This window comes from Phaenicophaeus curvirostris, chromosome 4 (assembly GCF_032191515.1).
Source record: "Phaenicophaeus curvirostris isolate KB17595 chromosome 4, BPBGC_Pcur_1.0, whole genome shotgun sequence".
In the NCBI taxonomy this organism is placed as follows: Eukaryota; Metazoa; Chordata; class Aves; order Cuculiformes; family Cuculidae; genus Phaenicophaeus; species Phaenicophaeus curvirostris.
In genome coordinates, this window is record NC_091395.1 from 48762041 (window position 1) to 48781691 (window position 19651).

At 40.4% G+C, this 19651-nt stretch overlaps 1 protein-coding gene across 1 annotated transcript; it reads left to right on the forward strand.

Annotated features, from left to right (window-relative positions):
* Positions 1-1001: 1001 nt before the first annotated feature.
* LONRF1 (LON peptidase N-terminal domain and ring finger 1) lies at positions 1002-18607 on the forward strand. The gene is made up of 12 exons (XM_069856025.1): positions 1002-1663; positions 7041-7159; positions 9559-9681; positions 10271-10417; positions 10855-11092; positions 11178-11268; positions 12115-12229; positions 12791-12912; positions 14060-14218; positions 14331-14493; positions 14873-15025; positions 16520-18607. Exons 1-12 carry the CDS (start codon positions 1105-1107, stop codon positions 16676-16678), a joined length of 2148 nt encoding a protein of 715 aa, XP_069712126.1. The 5' UTR covers positions 1002-1104; the 3' UTR covers positions 16679-18607.
* Positions 18608-19651: the final 1044 nt, after the last annotated feature.

Sequence of the window (19651 nt, forward strand, 5' to 3'; positions counted from 1 at the left end):
GAGGCTGAATTACATAGAATCAGAGGATGGTTTGGGTCGGAAGGGACCTTAAAGATCATGTAGCTCCAGCCCCACTCCCATAGGAAACCCTCACCATCTCCCGTCGAAAATGCACTGCGACTACTACTGAGTTTAGGTAAAGTAAATCGGGCGCTTTCCCCAAAAGTGTTCAACTCATAATAATAAGTTATAACAGTAACACTGGTGAAATATCAAAAGTTTATGCATCAGCGGCTCGGGAACAGCCGCTCCCCGCAACGAAAGCGCCGGATCCCCTCCCGCGGGCGCCCAGGGCTGGAGGCAGCCAAGAAAAGAGCGAGAAACAGCACAAACCCCAAGCACAAGGAGCTTTTACCTACTCTCGTCACTTTTATCCTTCCCTCCATTAGAAAGCTAGCGCGGGGGGGGGCCAGCCCGAGACGAGCATCCCCTCTCCTGGGAGCCCACCCCTCTTCCCTGGGCCCCGCCGCGTCCTCCCTCCGCCCCGGGATGGAGGGGACGAGGGGGATGGAGGGGACGAGGCGGATCGCGCTCCCAGGACGGGCCCGGAGGAGCAGAGAGGATTCCCCCCCCCCCACCAACCCTCAGCCCGCCCCCCCAGTGACTCACAGCCCGGCCGCCCGGCGCCAGCCCCGCCTCCCTTCCCCCCCAACCCCGGCCCGGGCGGCGTGCGCGTGGGGCGCTGTTTTGTAACCTCCTTCCCTGGAGGAGGCACCGCCCCCGCCTCGCCCCGCGCCGCCAATGGCCGCCGGGCCCGGCCGTCACCTGACGCCGCCGCTTTATGTAAAGAGCCGGGGCGGGGCCGAGCGCGCGCGTGTGCGCGAGCGGCGGAGAGGTTTGAAAGGGAGGGCGCGCGCGCCGCCGCCGCCGCCGCCCCGGCACCGCCGCCTGGCAGGGCGGGGAGGAGGCGGGATCGCGGCCCCGTGCCGCGCGCGCGGAGGCGCGCACGTGACTGTCTCCCTCCACCCGCCCGCCGGGGCGCCGCGCTTCCTCCTCCGCCTCCTCCTCCGCCCCGCGCCGCCAGTGCCTCAGCGCCCAGCCGAGCCCGGCGGCCGCAGCGGGAGCGCCACACCCCCCACCCCCCCCCCCCTCGCCGGGCAGCCGATGGCGTTCTCTCCCGCCGCCGCGGGCTCGGACGCGTCGCCGGGCGGCAGCGGGAGCTCGGGCGAGGAAGCGGACGCGGAGCGGGCGCCGCCGGTGCCCGGGAGCCGCCTGAAGGAGGCGGCGGGCGCGTCCGTGGCGTCGCTGTGCCTGGCGCCGCTCGGCGGGCCGCAGCGCCTCGGCTCGCTCGTGGAGTGCCTGGTGCTGAACTACCGGCTGCGGCACGGCCCGGGCCGCGAGCGCGGGGCCGAGGCGCCGCTGCGCTGCTGCGGCTGCGGGCGGTTCCTGGGCGAGCCGGTGACGGTGCCGTGCGGGCACACCTACTGCCGCCGCTGCCTGCGCGGGGACCTGCGCGCCCGCTGCCGCCGCTGCCGGGACCGGCTGCTGCCCGCGGCGGGGGGCGCGGCCCCGCTCCGCACCAGCGTCGTGCTCAGCCAGCTGGCCGAGAAGTGGTTCCCGGGCGAGTGCCAGAGGGCCAGGACCGGCCGGCGGCTGGAGGAGCTGCTGGCGCAGGGGCGCTTCCGAGAGGCGCTGGGCGCCGCGGGACAGGCTCTGCGAGCAGGTGAGGAGGGCGGGGAGCGCCCCGAGGCCCCAGTCCCGGTGGGGAAAGCCGCGGGGGGGGGGCGGCGAGAGGGAGCGAGAAAGCGGAGCCGACGTTTAATGGGGTTGGCCGAGGGGACGCGTGGCTGCTGGCGGGGCGCGCCCCGGGGCCGTGAGGGAGCGCCCGGCCCCTCTCCCGCACGCGCCTCGGCGGGACTTGTTTACGGAAGAGTTGGCGAGCTTTGTTGTGGTTCGTGCTCGGCTGTCGCCGCGCGTGGACCGGAGGAATTCCCTTGCTCTGCCAAACCTCGCTTCCCGACGGGAACCCGTTTTCGCGGTCTCAAGTGTCACCGAGACAATTCCCAGCAGGCCGGGCCCAGTTGCATAAGCTGACGGGCACGGAGGGGGACAGGTTGTGTAATGGCGGTGACATCATGGGTGGGTGTGGTTGAAGTTTTGTAATAACAGTGTGGAGAGAGGGTGCGAGACGGGAGGTGCGGGCACGCTTTGAGCCCAGCCTGTGCCGAGGGCGAGCGGTGCTTCTGGTGCCGTGAGCGCCTGAGAGTTCCGCAGAGTTTAGTCTTGATGGGGGGAGTCTGATTTGTACGATCGACACACCTAGATGGACCCTGTGGTAGATGCCTTTGTTGTTTTTATTCGACTCTGGATCTTAACACCCGCTGACCTCTGGGCTTGCATCTTTGTGCCGTTTTGTTTCTGTTCAGAAATTGGGGAATTGATATTTTTACGCATTAAGTGCGTTACGTTCCTACAGTTGTCTGGAGCAGAGAAAAAAACCCAAAAGGTTGCATAAGTCTAATCCCTCCAATCTGTTCTGGGGAGATATGTTAGATCTAGTTCTGGAATGAACTATTTTCATCGTAGGTGTAATTAAATGTCACATGCATTTTATATATCTTTTGACAATCTTAATTTAAAGAGGTTGTTGTGGCCTCCAATTCCTCTTTATTTATTAGGGTGTTTCCAAAATGTAGAATATAGGATAGGTGTGACCTGAGAAAGTGGCTGTTCTATTTTATATCTTGGAACTGTAAGAAACAGACTATTTCTTTTTTGTGTTCTGAACCATACCGGCCGTAAAGAAACTGAATCAAAACTTTATGGCTTTCAAGATACAAACTGGTGAACCCGTTACTGACCGCAAATGTTTATAGGCATCCTGTTTTATGTTTCAAGGTTGTTTTGAAAGAATAAAAGAGAAAACTTAATTCTACAGACTCTAGTTTAACTTTCTTTTATGAATGTAGTAATCCCATTTAGATGTCTGTAGGGAAAGAATTTTGATTCCTTTTTTTGTGGTGCTATGTCTCTAATTTTGGCTTTGAAATTTTAGGATAGTTATCAGCTGTGATGCTTATCCACAGTTCTGTTATTCAAATTCAGTACATGTCCTAGAATTAAGCAGTAGAAGCTAAGTTTGTAAGATCCTTTGTACAACTACTTCCTGTGTCTCCAGTCCTGAGAACTTATCAATATTCCAGGTATATTTCAAGCATTCTGGTGAAGACACTGAAGAACTTAACAAATCAGAATGCAGGCATTCATTAAATGTCAATTCAGAGCTCGCAACTACAAATTGAAGGTGATTTCAGACCAACAGAGAATTAAGTAATAGCTGCTGGTACACTTACTGTCTTCCTCCAGAACATGAATTCTTGAAAACACTTCAAGGTGGAAAAGTTGTAGCATAAGGAATGTATTTATATTTAAAGTAATTCATGTTCTATTTCAGTGCTTCCTCTTTGTTAGTTCATCTCTGTTTCTTTTTAGTGCAGATAGGGTGTTAAAAAGTTGTGGTAGACATAAATCTGACTCCTAAATGAGGCATTGGCACTAAACCTTTACTCGAAAGGCATCTTTTCATAACTTTCTTACATTTCTTGAAACATCTGAAAGAGAGCTATTTGCCATGGTGCAGAAGTGGCTTTTGAAAAACAGGAGAGTTAGGGGAAATCTGTTGGATTAAAATGCAAGTGCAGCTTGTCTTTAGTCGAGCATCTTGAAACACACAGCTAACAGGCTGTTTGAGTTTGGTCTGAATCACAGACTCATTCCTGCTGGAGTGTGCCTTGGGAAGTTGCTTGACCAATCAATCTCCTGTTCAAGGCAGAATCAACACTGAGATCAGAGCAGTTCACTTAAGGTTTTGTCCAACTGGATCATGGAAACCTACAAGGATGAAGATTCTACAACCTCTCTGGTCAACCTGCTCAAAGGTTAATTATCCTCATAGTGAAAAAAAAAATCTCTTTATTTTGTGTTATAACTGCTCTTCTTCCAGTTTATAACTGTTATCTCTTATTTTCCCCCATGCACTTCAGTGCATTCTACATAGCCTCCTCCTCTTGGCTTCTGGAGGGCTGTTGGGTTCTCCTAAGGCCTTGAGAATTGTTTTCTGCTGAACAACCCTAGTTCTCTCAGCCTTTTCTCATGGATTATGTGCTCCAACCCTCGATCCTTGGTTTGAGATTACAGTGGTATATTAATAAATACCGTGTCCTAAAGTTTTTCTGCATATTGGTTGTGATGTACATGTCTTTTTATTTTGAAGAATTTGTAAGAATCCTACAAAAAGCATGCAGGATCAGACCAGAGATGATCCTTTTAGTATGCTTATGTTGGCACTAGCGAGGAGCAGATACTTTGGAAATTGTATGAAAAAAGAACTCCTAGCGAGTTGGGGTTTGCACGTACTTTCTTTTTGTATGCTTTCTTACTAACGCAACAATAACTGTTAGGCACAGTTCTGCCCTTAAAGTACTTGATGTCTTTTTTTATGAAGATCATTTATCTTTGGCTGTGTTAGAAGTGTTTTCTGAGTTTACGATGCATTGGGCTACTGAAATTGAAAATTCTAGCACAAATTGTGTTTCTGCCCTCTTTAGTCTTTTGTCTAAGGATTTGTGTCCTCTGCTTAGGTGGCAAACATTGAAATACATGCCGCAGCATTTCAAAATGAGATTTTTCACAATTATGAGGACTAGAAAATAAATTATTGTGCAGAATTGAACACATAAATTGTGATAATTTTGTCTTGCAAATGTTTAGACCCAGTTTGCTTTATATATTGATCATCATTGTCAGTCTTTGTGTGTTCGACGGTCTTGAGGTCCAGGATCCTTGGTTTTGTACCAGTTCAATTGGAACCATGTTTTTCTCTTTGAAAAAGAAATGGAGAAAATGTCCACCTGCTGTAGACTTGAACTCATTTTTATTTTCATAGAATCATAGAAAGTTTGGATTGGAAGGGAACTTAAAGATCATCTAGTGTCAGCCTCCCTGGGACTGGGACACATCCCGCTAGAGCAGGCTGCCCAAGGCCCCCTGCAGCCTGGCCTTGAACAGCTCCAGGGGTGGGGCAGCCACAGCTTCCCTGGGCAACCTGCGCCAGGGTCTCACCACCCTCATGATGAATAAATTCTTCCTTATGTCTAGTCTAAATATTGCCATCTTCAATTTATAGCCATTCCCCGATGTCCTATCATTACATGCCTTTGTAAGCAGTCCCTCCCCAGTTTTCTTGTAGCTCTTTCAGGTACTAGAAGGTCGCTCTAAGAGCCTTCTCTTCTCCAGGCCAAGCAAGCCCAGCTCTCTCAGCCTGTCCTTGTATGGGAGATGCTCCATCCCTCTGATCATCTTTGTAGCCCTGCTCTGCACCCATTCCAACAGGTCCATATCCTTATGCTGAGGATTCCAGAACTGGACACAATACTCCAGATGAGGTCTCAAAGGAGAGGAATAGAGGGGCAGAATCAGCTCCCTCGACCTGCTATTTTGAAACTACCTGTCATCTTCCCCCTGGAAAGGAAGGCTCAGGCGTTCCTCAGGTCATCTTCTGCATGGGAAAAGATAAGCTCCCTCTGGTTGTGGTAAAATAGGTAGCTTATGAGAGAGCAAAGATCTGTACTTAATGCGATCTCGGAAGAAAATTATTTGGATTGGTACTAACTCTGCTGGACACCAAAGAGTCAAATAAAAAAAAAAAATTACTTTCAGTTTGGTCTGAGCTCACACCTTAGTGGACTGTAACAGTCACAAAACACTAAGCCACGGGAAAGCAGGCTTGAGAGTTCCTCTGTAAATTAGATGTAGACAATTGTCCAGTCTTCTGTCAATACAAACATTTTATTATATCTAAAATACAATACATGGTTTGGTAAAATTTGTATTTGGAGGGAAACTGTCAACTCCAAAGACAGTGCTTTAGTTTCAGCTTTGAAATAATCTGTTTTCATTCTCTCAACCCTTTCATTTTGTACATAGCATTGCGAGTCTACAAAGCAACGTGTCAGTGTATGTGGGAACATTGACCTGTCTGGCTTTTAAATGTAAAATAAGCTAATGTTGGAAATGATGAAGATTTAAACTAGACATTTCAAATAGACTAAGATAGACTATCAAATTGAAATGATCCCCTCCCAAAAAAATTTTGCTGAAACAAAATTAAAGAACTGTGTCATTTTAGTATTGTTCACAGTAGACCTATGTTTGACTTTTCTATTGCATTCAGTGAAAAACACAAGTGTATTTAAAAAAAATATATAAATCAAGAACAAAGCAGCGTGCTGCCATTTTTCCAAGCAACAACTGCAGTTAGTTGTGCTATGAAAATAATAGTTTTAGTGGCACAGAAATGGATGTGCTTCCTATTTAGAGGTTGCTTTAGTAAAAGTGCAAAATGCTGCATGTTGGACATGGGAACTTGTGTGTGTTGAACGCAAACCAAGGCATTCTTGTTGCAGAGGTTTTACTGGTATAAATCATTGCAACAGGGCTGCCAGCTAGTGTGAAAGGCTTTCTGGTATTGGCTGTCTCTTTTCAGACCACATAGTGATGAAGTCTACTTCTGGTATTTACCAGATGGATACCATTGTGAAAGTGGTATCTGTATTTCCAGCCATAGTTGGAAAGGGTTGAACATTATAAAACCAAAGGAGTCTAAAGAAAAACGTGAACATTTGAAAGCAAACTTTGTAATGCTTAGACTTTTTAATACATAATATGGTAAATTCCCAGATTTCTGTGATTTTTTTGAATGGGTGTACTGTAGAGCTAAAACCTACTTAGTCCTCAATTTTTGTTGTCGCAGCTGTACTGAGCAATACTTCATTCTGTCAGCCTCAGAGTTAGATCTTTTAAAATACGTTTTCTTGCTGCTCCAAGATAAGTTAGAGTTTGATCTTTAACTTGAAAGACATGAGCCTGGAATTACTGCCACGTTTATTACTCAAATACCGGGAGGTTGGGGAGAATGTACTCCGGTAATTTTGAAAATATGGTGAAAAAAAGTGTGGTTATGACATATCCTATATGAATACCTAATTAAAACGTTAAAATTTCGTAATTATTAAAAATGTTGCTTTAATTTTTGTCTTCAGATCCCAGTGACTTGATGCTAAGAATTTACAGAGCCGAGTCATATATTGGCCTCCAAGAATATAAAACAGCCATAGAAGATCTAAATTTTGTAATTTCTAAAATGCCAAACTGGCCAGAGGTAAGTTGATGTGAACTCTTCATTTTTTTCAAAATGTATGTTTATCTATAAAATTACTGAAACCTTAATTATATTTGCATCAAGTTAAGAACCTAGGTCAGCTGCCTTAAACATTATCTTGTAAGATATGTAAAATGCTAAAAGGTATCTTAAGATAGTTACCTATATAGACAGGCTACTGATGAGTACAGCACGTTAGAGCTGATTCATGAATCTACTTGGAACTGTTAATTTAGCCTTCATCAAAAACTTCAGGTATTTTTATTTCATATCGCAACCTGAGATGGTATCTTTGGATGAAGGATCAAGTGCAGTAGCACTGACTTCTTGGAAAGTACTATGAAATTACTTCTGTGCTGTCTATAGTTACTTGTTATTGATTTACTCCTTTTTAAGAACACTTCTGTGTGTTCTCTTTTAAGTATTTGCGAACTCAACTTCAGCTTAATGTTATTTGACTGGACGGTTGGCTGAAATTGTACAGCCAGTTTTAATTGCTTGATAGCAGGACTTCCAAGGCCTGTATATTTGGTAGGTTGATGTAATTGAGTGAGAAAATTTCTTATGCTATGTAGAAGTTAGTCCATTTAAAGCTCTGTGCTTCCTTGAAGTGTTCATACCTTGATTGTGTTTCCCAAAGTCAGAGCGTTTTAAGCATTATCTGTTCCTTGAGAATATCACATGAGATGAGGGAGTACTGTTGCCTGTCAGGACTAGAATTCTTGGCTCTGTTAAGCTCACATTTCTCTCATAGTTTTTGAGTTTTATTGGTAAAAGTTTGCTATATAAGTAGGACGACACTGTTTTCTTTTCCAAATGCTACCAAAGAGTGAAAAAATACTTGGCACAATCCATAAATTATTTTGTAATGGTATTAGCTAAAAAATGTAAACGTGTTTGAGGCCATTTTTAGTGGCTCCAATACTTGGAGTTGAGATAGTTCAGGGTGATGTAACCTGTAACAGCTGAGGGCTGGGGATTGTTCTGTTTATTTTTTAATTTTTATTAGGACAAGGACTCTTTGCTGTTTTATCTTGGGAAGTTTTTCTTTGAAAAGCTTGGAGAAACTCAGTGAGAACTGAGCTTTGCAAATAGCACAGGCAGTGAGGAGTCACTGGCCTTCAGATCTGTAAGATACTGTACATTGCAGCACTGTCTAAACTCTGAGCAGAGCAAGAGCAGCAATATCTTTTTTCACAAGGGGAGATAACTGCTGCTGTCTTGGTCTCTCCTGTGTTCATCAGTTCCATGGCTTTTGCAAATTCAGAGAGCATCCTACTTTTCACCTCTCAGCATTGGTAGCACTGTCTACTTTTTACTATACGTTTGCAAAGAAACCTCACTTTGCTTAACTGAGCTTGTTTTAATGGATTCCTCCTTGTCTCTGTAGGAAAATAAACTCTGTAAGAGAAGGATTAGCATGCTTTCTTTATTTCTTCAGGATACATCTTAATGAAATTGACTAAATCCATCAAAGATGATACATGCCCTCATCTGACAGCCTTGTTTAACAGACTGTACTGTTAACACTTACAGTTATTCCATAGAAATGGTACTCTGGGTCTTTTTGTTTGGGTTTTTTTTTCTAAATTTAGTTTTCTGGCCCATTATCCAAAAATCTCACATGCAACTAGATTTTGTAGTTCTATCCAACTTTCGTTAGATAGCTGTTGTTTTTAACCAACTTATGTTACTGCAAATGCAAATTTTTAAAATTGAGATAAATTGGGTAAGAGGCTTCAAGTTCCAATGTCATATAGTTATAGGTAGGTTCAGCAAAATTCAGTAGCCTTTTCTCTCCTTTATAGCAAACAGATTTTTTTTTTCTTTCCCTAGCTGCTGTCCTAGTGTTTAAGAACAAAATATAGATGGAGAAAATAATTCCAGTAGAGCATTGTTTCGTGTTAAGAATATGGATTAAGATGAATGTGAGGGGTATATAGTTGTGTGGATTGTGGGTTTTTTGTAGTTATTGTTCTGCAGAGTGGAACGATAAGGCTTTTCCTGAACTAGAGGGCCAAAAGAGTGCCTTGTAAGCTGTTGCATGAAGTTATGTAATCTGCACTACGTGTTCCCTTTCTTCCCTTCTGCAGAAAGGGGAAATTAAGGTCTTCTGTGAATTTAGCACTATTTATGTTTTTAACTCTTCATTTTAAGCCCAAACGAATAACTGGGAGGACACTAATGCCAGCCTATCCCACAGACTCTTTTAAAACATGTAGGAGATGTGTGTTAGACAAAGGCATATGCATCATGCACACTGTGTACAGATGAAGTTTCTTGCAGAGCTACGTTCTTTGTCATGGATCCTTCTAATTCTAACTCTTGTTGTAATGGCTATGAGTGCTACATTGTACATGATCTCTAGCAATGTCCTCTTCATGGTACCTGTTTTTCAGGTCTACTTCCGGAAGGGAAAAGTGCTGCAAGACTCTGGCTTTGTAGGTGATGCCTTACAACTGTTTCTACAGTGCTTAGCCCTTGATGAGGATTTTCTTCCAGCCAAGCTAGAAGTAGAAAGGGTAATTTTATTTATTAAACTGGATTGCTGTCTCTGACTCAGTTCTTTCCCCTATGGTAGTCTTTGAGCATATAAAATTCTTCAGTGCATACAAAGAAGGTTGAGGTGGCAGACAAGTTCCTTTCAAGATATATCATGCTATGTTGGAGAGATAGTCCTGATGTACTAAGTACGCATTTCAGAATGCTTATGCTTTGAAGTTACTAGATGAGAATCTGAAAAACTGGAAAGCAGGCAGCCAGTTAAATATTCTAAGTTGAACTCTTTTGTGCCCAGAGCACAAGTTTTCTTTGATAACAAAAATTTACATTGAAAAGGCTGCACAGTAATGAATTGATAATCCCTAACTGTTCAAAGAGCTTGCTCACTGTAGTAGAAAGGATTTCTAGGTACAGATGTTTTTTTTAGTAATATAAGTATGTAGGTTTCTGCTTATTCTCAACTTTTCCTTCTCAGCTACTGCTTAAATAAAGCTCTAATTGTGAGGATAACTTCATATAGATTAAATTGTTATTTTTGTTATGCCATTTTATGAAAAAGGACCTAGACGTAGCTTTATTATTATGAACATTTAGCTGTTTGTTTTCTAGACCTTGCGTGATGTGCTGTCACCAGAGAAGTTGGGAGAGAGTCTGAAAGAATCTGCTTGGAATTCAGCGTATATTCGAAATAAAGCTTTTATACTTGGTTCTGAGGTGACTGAGTCTTACTGCAACTTACAGCTTTGTCCTGAGCAGGTAACAAAATCTATAGGATAACTTCCCGTTGGCTTATATGCAAATACCAGATGTTCCAATAGCTTTTTTTTTTTTGTCATATTTACTTTCTATAATTGGCGAAGTTGGAAGAAAAGAACTGTGGTTTGAGTAATGTATTTTCATTTGGAGTGTTAGACTGTTCATTCCAGTGAACTGCTTATTGGGAGGTATTACGATTTGACATTAGTGACTTCAAAATAGAGACAAAGAGTTTTGCTTCTCTTTGCAGATGAAGATTTTTAAATTGTTAATGCTAAGCAAATCTGAATGTTGTCTTGACTTATCAAATTCTTCTAGTTAACTAATGAACTAGCTGTGTGTATTAGTTTGGCTTATACATCTTTGCGTGTTCACGTTTTGGATACTTAGATTTGTGTTACTCTTTAAGTACAGTTTAGTTCATCTTACTGTTATAGAGTTTAGGAGGATCAGAGATACTGGAGCCTGTCAGTGGAAGCTTAAATCGTGCACAGTCTGCCCATGCTCTTAATTCAACAGAAGACCTTGCCAAGGAAGATGGCTTAAAGAGAGTGTCTTCTGAACCCCTTCTCTCTGGCCAAGAGAAAGGTGCTTTGTTGAAAAGAAAGCTTTCGTTTTCTGAACAGGATACAGTTACATGTGAAGATGGAAGAAACAAACACAAAAAGCAAGGAGGTAAGCAGACACTTACTTTAAAATTTAAAGTATATACTCTGTAGTGCCTTTCTTTGAAGGAGTATTTTGTCTTGCTTTTCCTTAGAAAGTACAAAAAGGGACGTGACACTGGCTTTTGGAACAATTCCAGGGGATTTGATTGACGTATCAGATTTTGAGTGCTCTCTATGTATGAGGTAAGACTTCCTCCTTAATACAGTATTTCTGTTACAGATGCTTGGTGATATACCTGTTACCCATATAAATTGGGTACTTAAAGGTTGTGATGAGTTCAGATATCAGGTTGATTTTCAGCCTTCATCTGTCCCTGCAGTTAAATGCTTATTTAAGTGTGTCACATGCTGTAGTGCTACATAATACAGCATTATTTTAATCAAGCTGCCTTTTAAATTAAACTTGGTGGTGTTAACTGGTAACCTAAAAAGGACAGGATCTTTTGTGGTTAATTGCTAGGGTTTGGGTTTTGTTTCAGTCAGTGCAACTATTTAACTTATTCTTTTGTACAGGCTAATGCTTAGAAGTATTGCCTGTGAACCCCATGCTTCAGAATGCTAGTATGCTTCAGTCTAGCTGATGTATTTGAAAGCTCTTACTGACTTGTCTCAACTTTCAGAAATAAACATACTAAACTCCATAGTTACATTATTAGTGTGTAATACTGCTAGTAAAGCAGCTTAGGTCCTCAAAGAATCACTTAATGTTACATATTCTGAATTCCTATATAGTGAGACCAAAATCCTTGTGCATTGGGAGAAATGTTTAGATATTTAGAGTGTTGAAATGAGTCCAGAATCATGAGAAAACACAGAAATGTATTGAACGCAGAAACACAGAAAATCAGTTGTGTGGAGGTAAATGGAAGCAAACTGCAGTATAGGGGGAAAATTGGAATAGGGAGACATGGAATTAGTTTTCTCTGCTTTATTATGGTAGAACTAGTCTTAAAAAAAGAGAGGTCACTGACTTTTTTTAGCAAAGCATATATTTGCCATGGTATCTAACTTTTAATAATTTTGTTTCAGGCTATTCTTTGAGCCAGTGACAACCCCTTGTGGACATACTTTCTGCAAAGGCTGCTTGGAACGATGCTTAGACCATGCACCTCAGTGTCCACTCTGTAAGGAGAGTTTGAAAGAGGTACTGTTTCTCAGTGGAGCTCACTAGTACAAGTATTGTATGATTTTAAAGGCTGTTTCACTTAAACCCAACAACTTGGATTTGCTTAGGTTGTGGATTGCTGCTAGAAAGGAAAAACTTGAGGCAAACTTTATCAGTACAAGTTGATTAGATTTGTCTCAGGGTCTTAGATGTTTTGCGTTTCTGTGACCACCTATTGGTGTAATTCAATCCTGAGTGTTTGTAAACTTTAGTTACTATTTGGTAAAACCTCTGTGATTTCTGTGCACTTTCCTTATTTTGTATAGCTGTTCTGTCTCCGTTAGGCATAGATCTATAAACAGAGCTACATGCTGAGGTTGTCAGACACTAAGAACTATTATGGAGAATCTCATTTTCAATTACTAGTGTAACTGTAGGTGTTGAGTAATGAAACAAACTTAGAGCTCTGAAGTTCTTTCATGGCTTTAATTTATGACACATTTTGTATATAATGTTTTTAAATAAAAGATGCATTTTCTCAAGGCTTTTATTACTATAAATGAAAAGAAACACTAATTTATTTTTTAAAATTGCTTACAGTACCTTGCAAGCAGAAAATACAGCATCACAGTACTACTGGAGGAATTAATAATGAAATATTTGTCTGATGAATTATACGAGAGAAAAAGAATTCATGCTGAAGAAACCGCCGAGCACTCAAAGTAAGCTTTGAAAATGGAAGTACTTTCTAGAAATGTTCTATCATTTTTGTGATTATTAATAATGGCATATTGTGGGTGCGAGTGGGAGTATAAAGACATTAATTTGGTGTCTTAAATGTGTATGTCAGAAAATAAGCCGTTTTCTAACTACTGTGGAAATTTTAAAAATTCACACTTTGATAATAGCAGTCTGAGACTTCTAAACCCTCTACAAAACACATTGGTCCTTCTATTTCTCTTTGTGTGCACTGTGGTGGACTTTCAGTTTTGGCTTTGCTACAATGGATGGACTTGTCCTCTTGAGTTGGCTGCAGAGTCTCAAATACAGAGCAGTTTGTGGTAGACAGTCATATATAGATAGATGCAATGAAAAAGAAATTGTTAGGATTTTTTTGTAATCTTGTTGTCTCTAGTGCACTAGGGTTCCTCAGATATACAAAGCATCACGTATTGTAGATATGAATGTTGGAAAACTATTTAAAACCATAGCTCATGCAACTTACATAACAGAATCCATACATTAGAATTGTGTTTTATTGTCTGGAAGGTGTTAAAATTATCTGCTTGGTAATGTTTTAATGCTAAGTTGTTTGTATCAACTATCAGCTATTCATACTTGATAAAATAGCATGGAAAAAATACTTTGTTTTTCACTTAGGCTTGCTGAAGCATATCGCAAAGTAAAAATTATACCCTGCTTTGCATCTTGTGATCTGGAGGTCATCAGTGAAATTAATATAAATGGTGACCTAGTTACTGTGTAGTTAGTGCTACATCTTTTTAGTTTCATGAAAACTGTGACTCTGAGAGCATAATGGCTTCTATGGCTGAAACTAAAACATAAAGAGGGGAAAAAAACCCTAACACCCCTGTCCCCAAAACAAAGCCCTTGATAACTGACTGCGTACTCACTAATTAGATAACTATGAAGTTTACTGTCCAGTATGTGTTCAAATCGGTGTATAATCACTGTTATTAGTATGGCTTTATTGTTTATGCAACTGTTACAATGTGCTTACTATTAAACTTTGAAAGAAGTGCTTTATGATTTCAAATATAGCAAATTTACTGAAAAAAATGTATTGTCTTGGCATAGTTCCGTGATTAGGTTTTTAAGCCATGTATTTCTTTTGATGTTCTCTTGAAGCTTGACCAAGAATGTTCCAATGTTTGTTTGCACTATGGCATATCCCACTGTGCCTTGCCCTCTACACGTCTTTGAGCCAAGATACCGACTAATGATTCGCAGAAGTATGGAAACTGGGACTAAACAGTTTGGGATGTGTATAAGTGATTCTCAAAATGGGTAGGTATACATCTTAATTCTGAGCTTCTCATGTTGGTTTTTTTTTGAATAATTATAAAAAGTGTCCTTTCAGAAGTTTGTAATTCCATTACTGACAGGGTCTCTTTTCTAGTTTTGCAGATTATGGATGCATGCTGCAAATTAGGAACGTTCATTTTCTACCTGATGGGCGGTCTGTTGTTGATACAGTTGGTGGAAAGAGATTTAGAGTTTTACGGAGAGGGATGAAAGATGGTTATTGCACTGCAGACATTGAATATTTGGAAGATGTTAAGGTATCCAGAATGCTGTATAAATACTTAGTATCTCAAGGTTTTTGCTTTATTTGTTCTCGAGAGCTTTCTTTCAAAATTTTGGATCCCTAGACCACTGGAAGATTCAGTGTTAGCAGATTAAAGAAATGAAACCTAGCTTAATTTTTTATTATTATAAAGCAACAAAGAAATACTGTGGTATTGTTTGAACAACAGTTTGAAACTGTAATTTTTTAAGCTGTCATGACTCTTCTTTACTATTCAGTCATTAGCGATCAGTTTAGGAGAACGCAAGAAATGTATGTAAACATAGTTGAAATTGGATTTTTTTTAATTTTAGCTTTAACAACTTAATTGTGTCTTTATCTCTAATGATATTTTCATAACATTCCTCCTGTAGGTTTCTGATGAAGGAGAACTAAAGAAATTGAGAGAACTTCACAATTTTGTTTACAATCAGGCCTGCAGTTGGTTTCAAAGCTTAAGAAACAAGTTTCGCACTCAAATTCTTCAGCACTTTGGGCCAATGCCTGACAGGGAGGAAAATATACAGGTGAGACATCATTTATTATCAACGAACAGGTTCTTATTTCTAAAAATAAAAACCATGTTAGTAACTGCTAAAGATGAAGGGGGTTTTTTTCCCAACTTTGAAGGCATCTTTCTCTTATGATGAGCAACATAAGGTAATTCTGTCACTGTTCAACTGTTTTTGCAGGAAAGGATGATATGCTGCTGTGAAGATAAAACTAGTAAACTGAGAACAGTAATTTTTAGTAACATTTTAAACTGTTGGTTAGTGTGAAGCTGTTTGAATTCAAATGAGAAAAAAAGTGTATTCTCTTCCCTGTGACAAGTGCAGGTAGTAGCGTTTGGCAAAGAGGTAATCACAAATAATGCTTGACTCCTTTCTGAGCTAGTGCCATAAACTGTTGCAGTTGCCTGAGTTTGACAAGTGTTCCCTAAACTCTCTGCAGCAATCTGTTCCAGTGGTGGTTATAAACAACTAATGAAACGTTAGTGAGATGCTAAGTGAGTGGAAGATGGAGAAAAAGAACATTGACAAATACGTAAAATTTGGCTTTTAAAGTAGAATTATATATGCAGTGGGATCTTATGAGAACCTGTCCCTCATCCATCTGCTACATACTTTTATAATACCATATTAACTAATCTGGGAGGAATATAGATGCTGTGGAGGCCAGTGCAGGAATGCAGAAGTGATTTTTAGTACAATTTAATAATTAAAATATATTTTTTTAATTTTTATATGTATATATTTTAAACAACATACTAGGAAAGAGTAATAAGTGTTCAAAACCAGGATAAGTAGCATGGCAATAGTGTGGGTATGTACCTGAGATTTATAATAAAACACAAACATGTCAACTGTGTGATACAGATGCAAGGCAGGAAATGCCATACAGGAGAGTACCACTACCAGCAATACTTTTGCAAGTTATTTGAGGTAATTAATCTTCTCTGCAGTGATAGGACCTCTGCTAACGAATGTTCTGTCTGGTTCTGGGCATGACATCTAAGGCTTGGTGTAGGGAATTGAATAAAGTACAGGGAAAAGTTGCATAGTATGTTTTATCAATTTAAACTGATTACTTTCTTGACAGACTAGGACTGCTTATTAAGAAAGGAGTGGAATTGAAGGGTGATAAAAGTCCTTCAAATATAGCAAAGACAATTGTAATGAAAATGTTAGGCTTCAAGAATATTCAGGCCTTAAGAATAGCATGATAGTTTATGGATTTCATTTTTGTCAGGGAGGTTTATTACTAGGTGACTGTCCTATATTTAGCCACCTTTTCCCAAGGAAGCTATGAGCTTCCTTTGTTGTCTTAAAACTAATTGCTTTATCAAGCTTAGTTTGTGTTCTCAGCTGGGGAAAGGATCCAGTCTCATGGATCTGGAATTCTCTACTTTGATACTAATTTTAAACTAGTTTTTGTCACTGATGACTTTGTCTTTTGATGTCTTTGTGTTAGTGAACTATACTATATTGGTGATGGGTAACAAACTTATCTTTTACTTTTAGGCAATGCCCAATGGTCCTGCTTGGTGTTGGTGGCTTCTAGCTGTTCTCCCAGTAGACCCCAGATATCAGCTGTCAGTTCTCTCCATGATGTCTTTAAAAGACCGTCTGATAAAAATCCAACATATACTCACATATTTTTCTAGAGACCAGTCCAAGTGACTAACCGCCTGGGTCTTCCTGAAAAGTTACTCTGTTCTGGTTGTAGTAGCAGCTGGAATTTTTGCTGCCTTTGCACATCTAGCACTGGTTTGATAAGTGTAATGGAACTGCTTTTTTCTCTCTCCTTCCCACTCTTCCAACTTCTTGAACCACGTGGTTCTTTGAATGCACCCGTTCTTCAACTATGAGAGAAGACCACTGATGATTGCACAAAGTCAATCCAGCTAGATATGTTTTTCATGTTATCGACATTACAATTTGCACTATGTAGAAGAGAACCTTTTTGAGACTTGATAATTTTAGCCACTGACTTTTTAAAGCTGTGGGAAGTGCAGGACTTAAGGCTGACAGTCCAAGTTTACAACGTTGAGGAGGTATTAAAGGTTTTGCAGATGTTTGCCTCATACAACTGTTCTTTTGCTGTTTGCACAAATATTTGAAATAGTATTGAATGTCACTGTTGGATATTACTACTCTTGTTGAATTATCTTGACCATGAATATGGCACAGATTTTTAAGTTATCTTGTAAATGTATGCATCACAAAACAGGTGACATTATGAACTGTATGCTGAACTGAGAGCCAATTTTAAGGAACAAATGCAAAAAAAAAGGTACTTCTGTCTAAAAATACCTAAACTGTGAATATGGTTTACATACCTAGGCCTGTACATGTTAAGAGGAAATTGAAAACTAAATGCTAGTACCAGTTACATTTCTACTGGGCTTTTCAAGCTGGCTGTTCTTCCAGAGCACACAATTAGTTTATAGAGCTTAGAAGAAATCTTGGAGAGTGAGTGTGTGTTGGGGATTGTGCATCCAGGATTTAAAAGCTTAAAGTTTTATTTGAACTTTTTTAAGTTGATGCAAATGTGAGTTCTATGCCTTACTCATATCAATAGTGGAGCACACTGCAGTGGCAAGGTTAGCATCATGCTGCCAATAGGTACTTTTTGTAATTAAAGGTTTGCATATTTGTGAATATGTCTGATACTAGCTTTCTTGTATGTAAATCATTTGTAAAATATTTCTTAAATCTTGCTTTTGCTAATATATTTAATTTTCAATAAAAGCTAAGTTTGTAATATTTTTAACTTTATCAGAAACTAAAAATCACTTCCATTTTCCATATGCATCTATTCTGGGATCTTAAGTAAATCCAGAAGCAACTGTATTCAAGGTTGTGGGCACTTTGTGACATAATTGGTATGTACATAATCTGTTTCTGATTATAGTACCTGTCTCAGACTGATTATTCTTAAGATAAGTTTTTGCTGGTATCCTGCTTTTTTATCTACTTTTCTTAAATTAAGGTGATTCTAGGTATGAAGTTTGCATTTCACAAAATGTGAAAGTTTTGAGAAGCTGTTCTTGTGGAATGGTTTGGTCTTTAATAGATTTTCTAATTTGATGCTCTGGCCTTGTTCTTGTCTGGAATTCAAGGCTTGAGATATTACAGGCAACTCAATCTGCTGGATCATTTTTAGTATGGGCTTTTATCAAGGGTAGATTTCCCCTTTATTTTATGAATAGTGTCCTGGATTAATATTTCTAAAGCTTTATTTGCATAAGGAAAAAAAGGGGATTCTGTGTTCCTTCACATCAGTATGTTACAGCCTTAGAAACTTAATCTTCATATCACCATGTGATCTTATTAAAAATGCAGGTGACGGGATTTTTTCTCAACAGTGAAAAGTCTTGTACCTGGGCTTGAAATACTCAAATAATCTAGTGGTATTTTTTTTTCTTGCCAAGAGCTTTAATTTTTAAATTGATTATTCCCTATTATGCTGGAAAATGTGGGTTGTAGATGGTTTTTATATGTTCCCATGACTTTATTTGATTTTTTAAAAAATTTTTTAATTTTGATTTAATTAAACAGTGTCAGTTGGCTTGCACTGTCCTGTGCATACACAAGTTCTAGTTCTGGAATTCTAAATCATGTAATGGAAAACTTTATTAAAAAGAAACAGCAACAACAACAAAAGCCAAGTTATTATGATTACCACATGCTGCATTGACTAAATGCTACTCTTCAGTAACTATTCCACACACATAATTGTTGTAGGTGCTGTTGGTAATGATATGAAATTGAGAATGGGCAGGAAAGATTTTTAAGTTGGAGTTTTTTCAAGTGGTTGTTCTGCGGGCAAGATATTTGTCACATTGTGCAGTTAGCATGGGACCGGACAACAAGCTCCCCTGAACATTGGCGTAGGCCTTTCAGGAAATATCTTAGAGAGACATACCATGCTGTACTTTGTACATAGTGTTTCAAATGTGCTTCCTTATTCTTATGACTTTGGGGTTTTTTCCCCCTTGTGACACACATCAAGGGATCTTTAGGTATCAAATGATAAAACAGCAACAGGCTAAGGGCCAAGATTGATTGCAGATTGACTTATATTATTTTAATAAAGTTGACAATTGATGTAATTAAGCCTGAGAGGAATGCTAGCAGTCCAGGCATGAGAGAAAGGGAAGAGGGGAAGGTTCTCTTGCTGTGTAGACAAGGTACAACACTGAATGATTGGTCTTGCCTGAAGATGAGGAACAGTCAGAGAAGTTGTCAGTCTCACGCGCTTTCTGTCACACAATAAGGTCTTTTGAGCAACACCCCTGGACCAGCCAATGAGAGCTTACCCCAAGTTAATGTAAGGGCACTTTATTTCTGAACTGTGTCTTCACTGTTCATCATACGACTAATAAGTTGACGTAGAGATGTTCTTTATGCAAGTGTGAGAACAAAACTACATATATCTTGAAAGGTCAGTGAACTGTAGATGGATGTAAAATAAATTTTATTTATGTTATGAGAAAGGTCATAGACTTCAATGTGAGGGACTGAAGTCATTGTACTGAGAAGCATCTGCTCAGAACTGATTGGTATTTTTCAAATCTTTCTGGCAAGGCCCCCTTCCCAATTCTACTGAAGTGTGACCAGAGGCCTCACTAAAATCCTTGATCAATATGC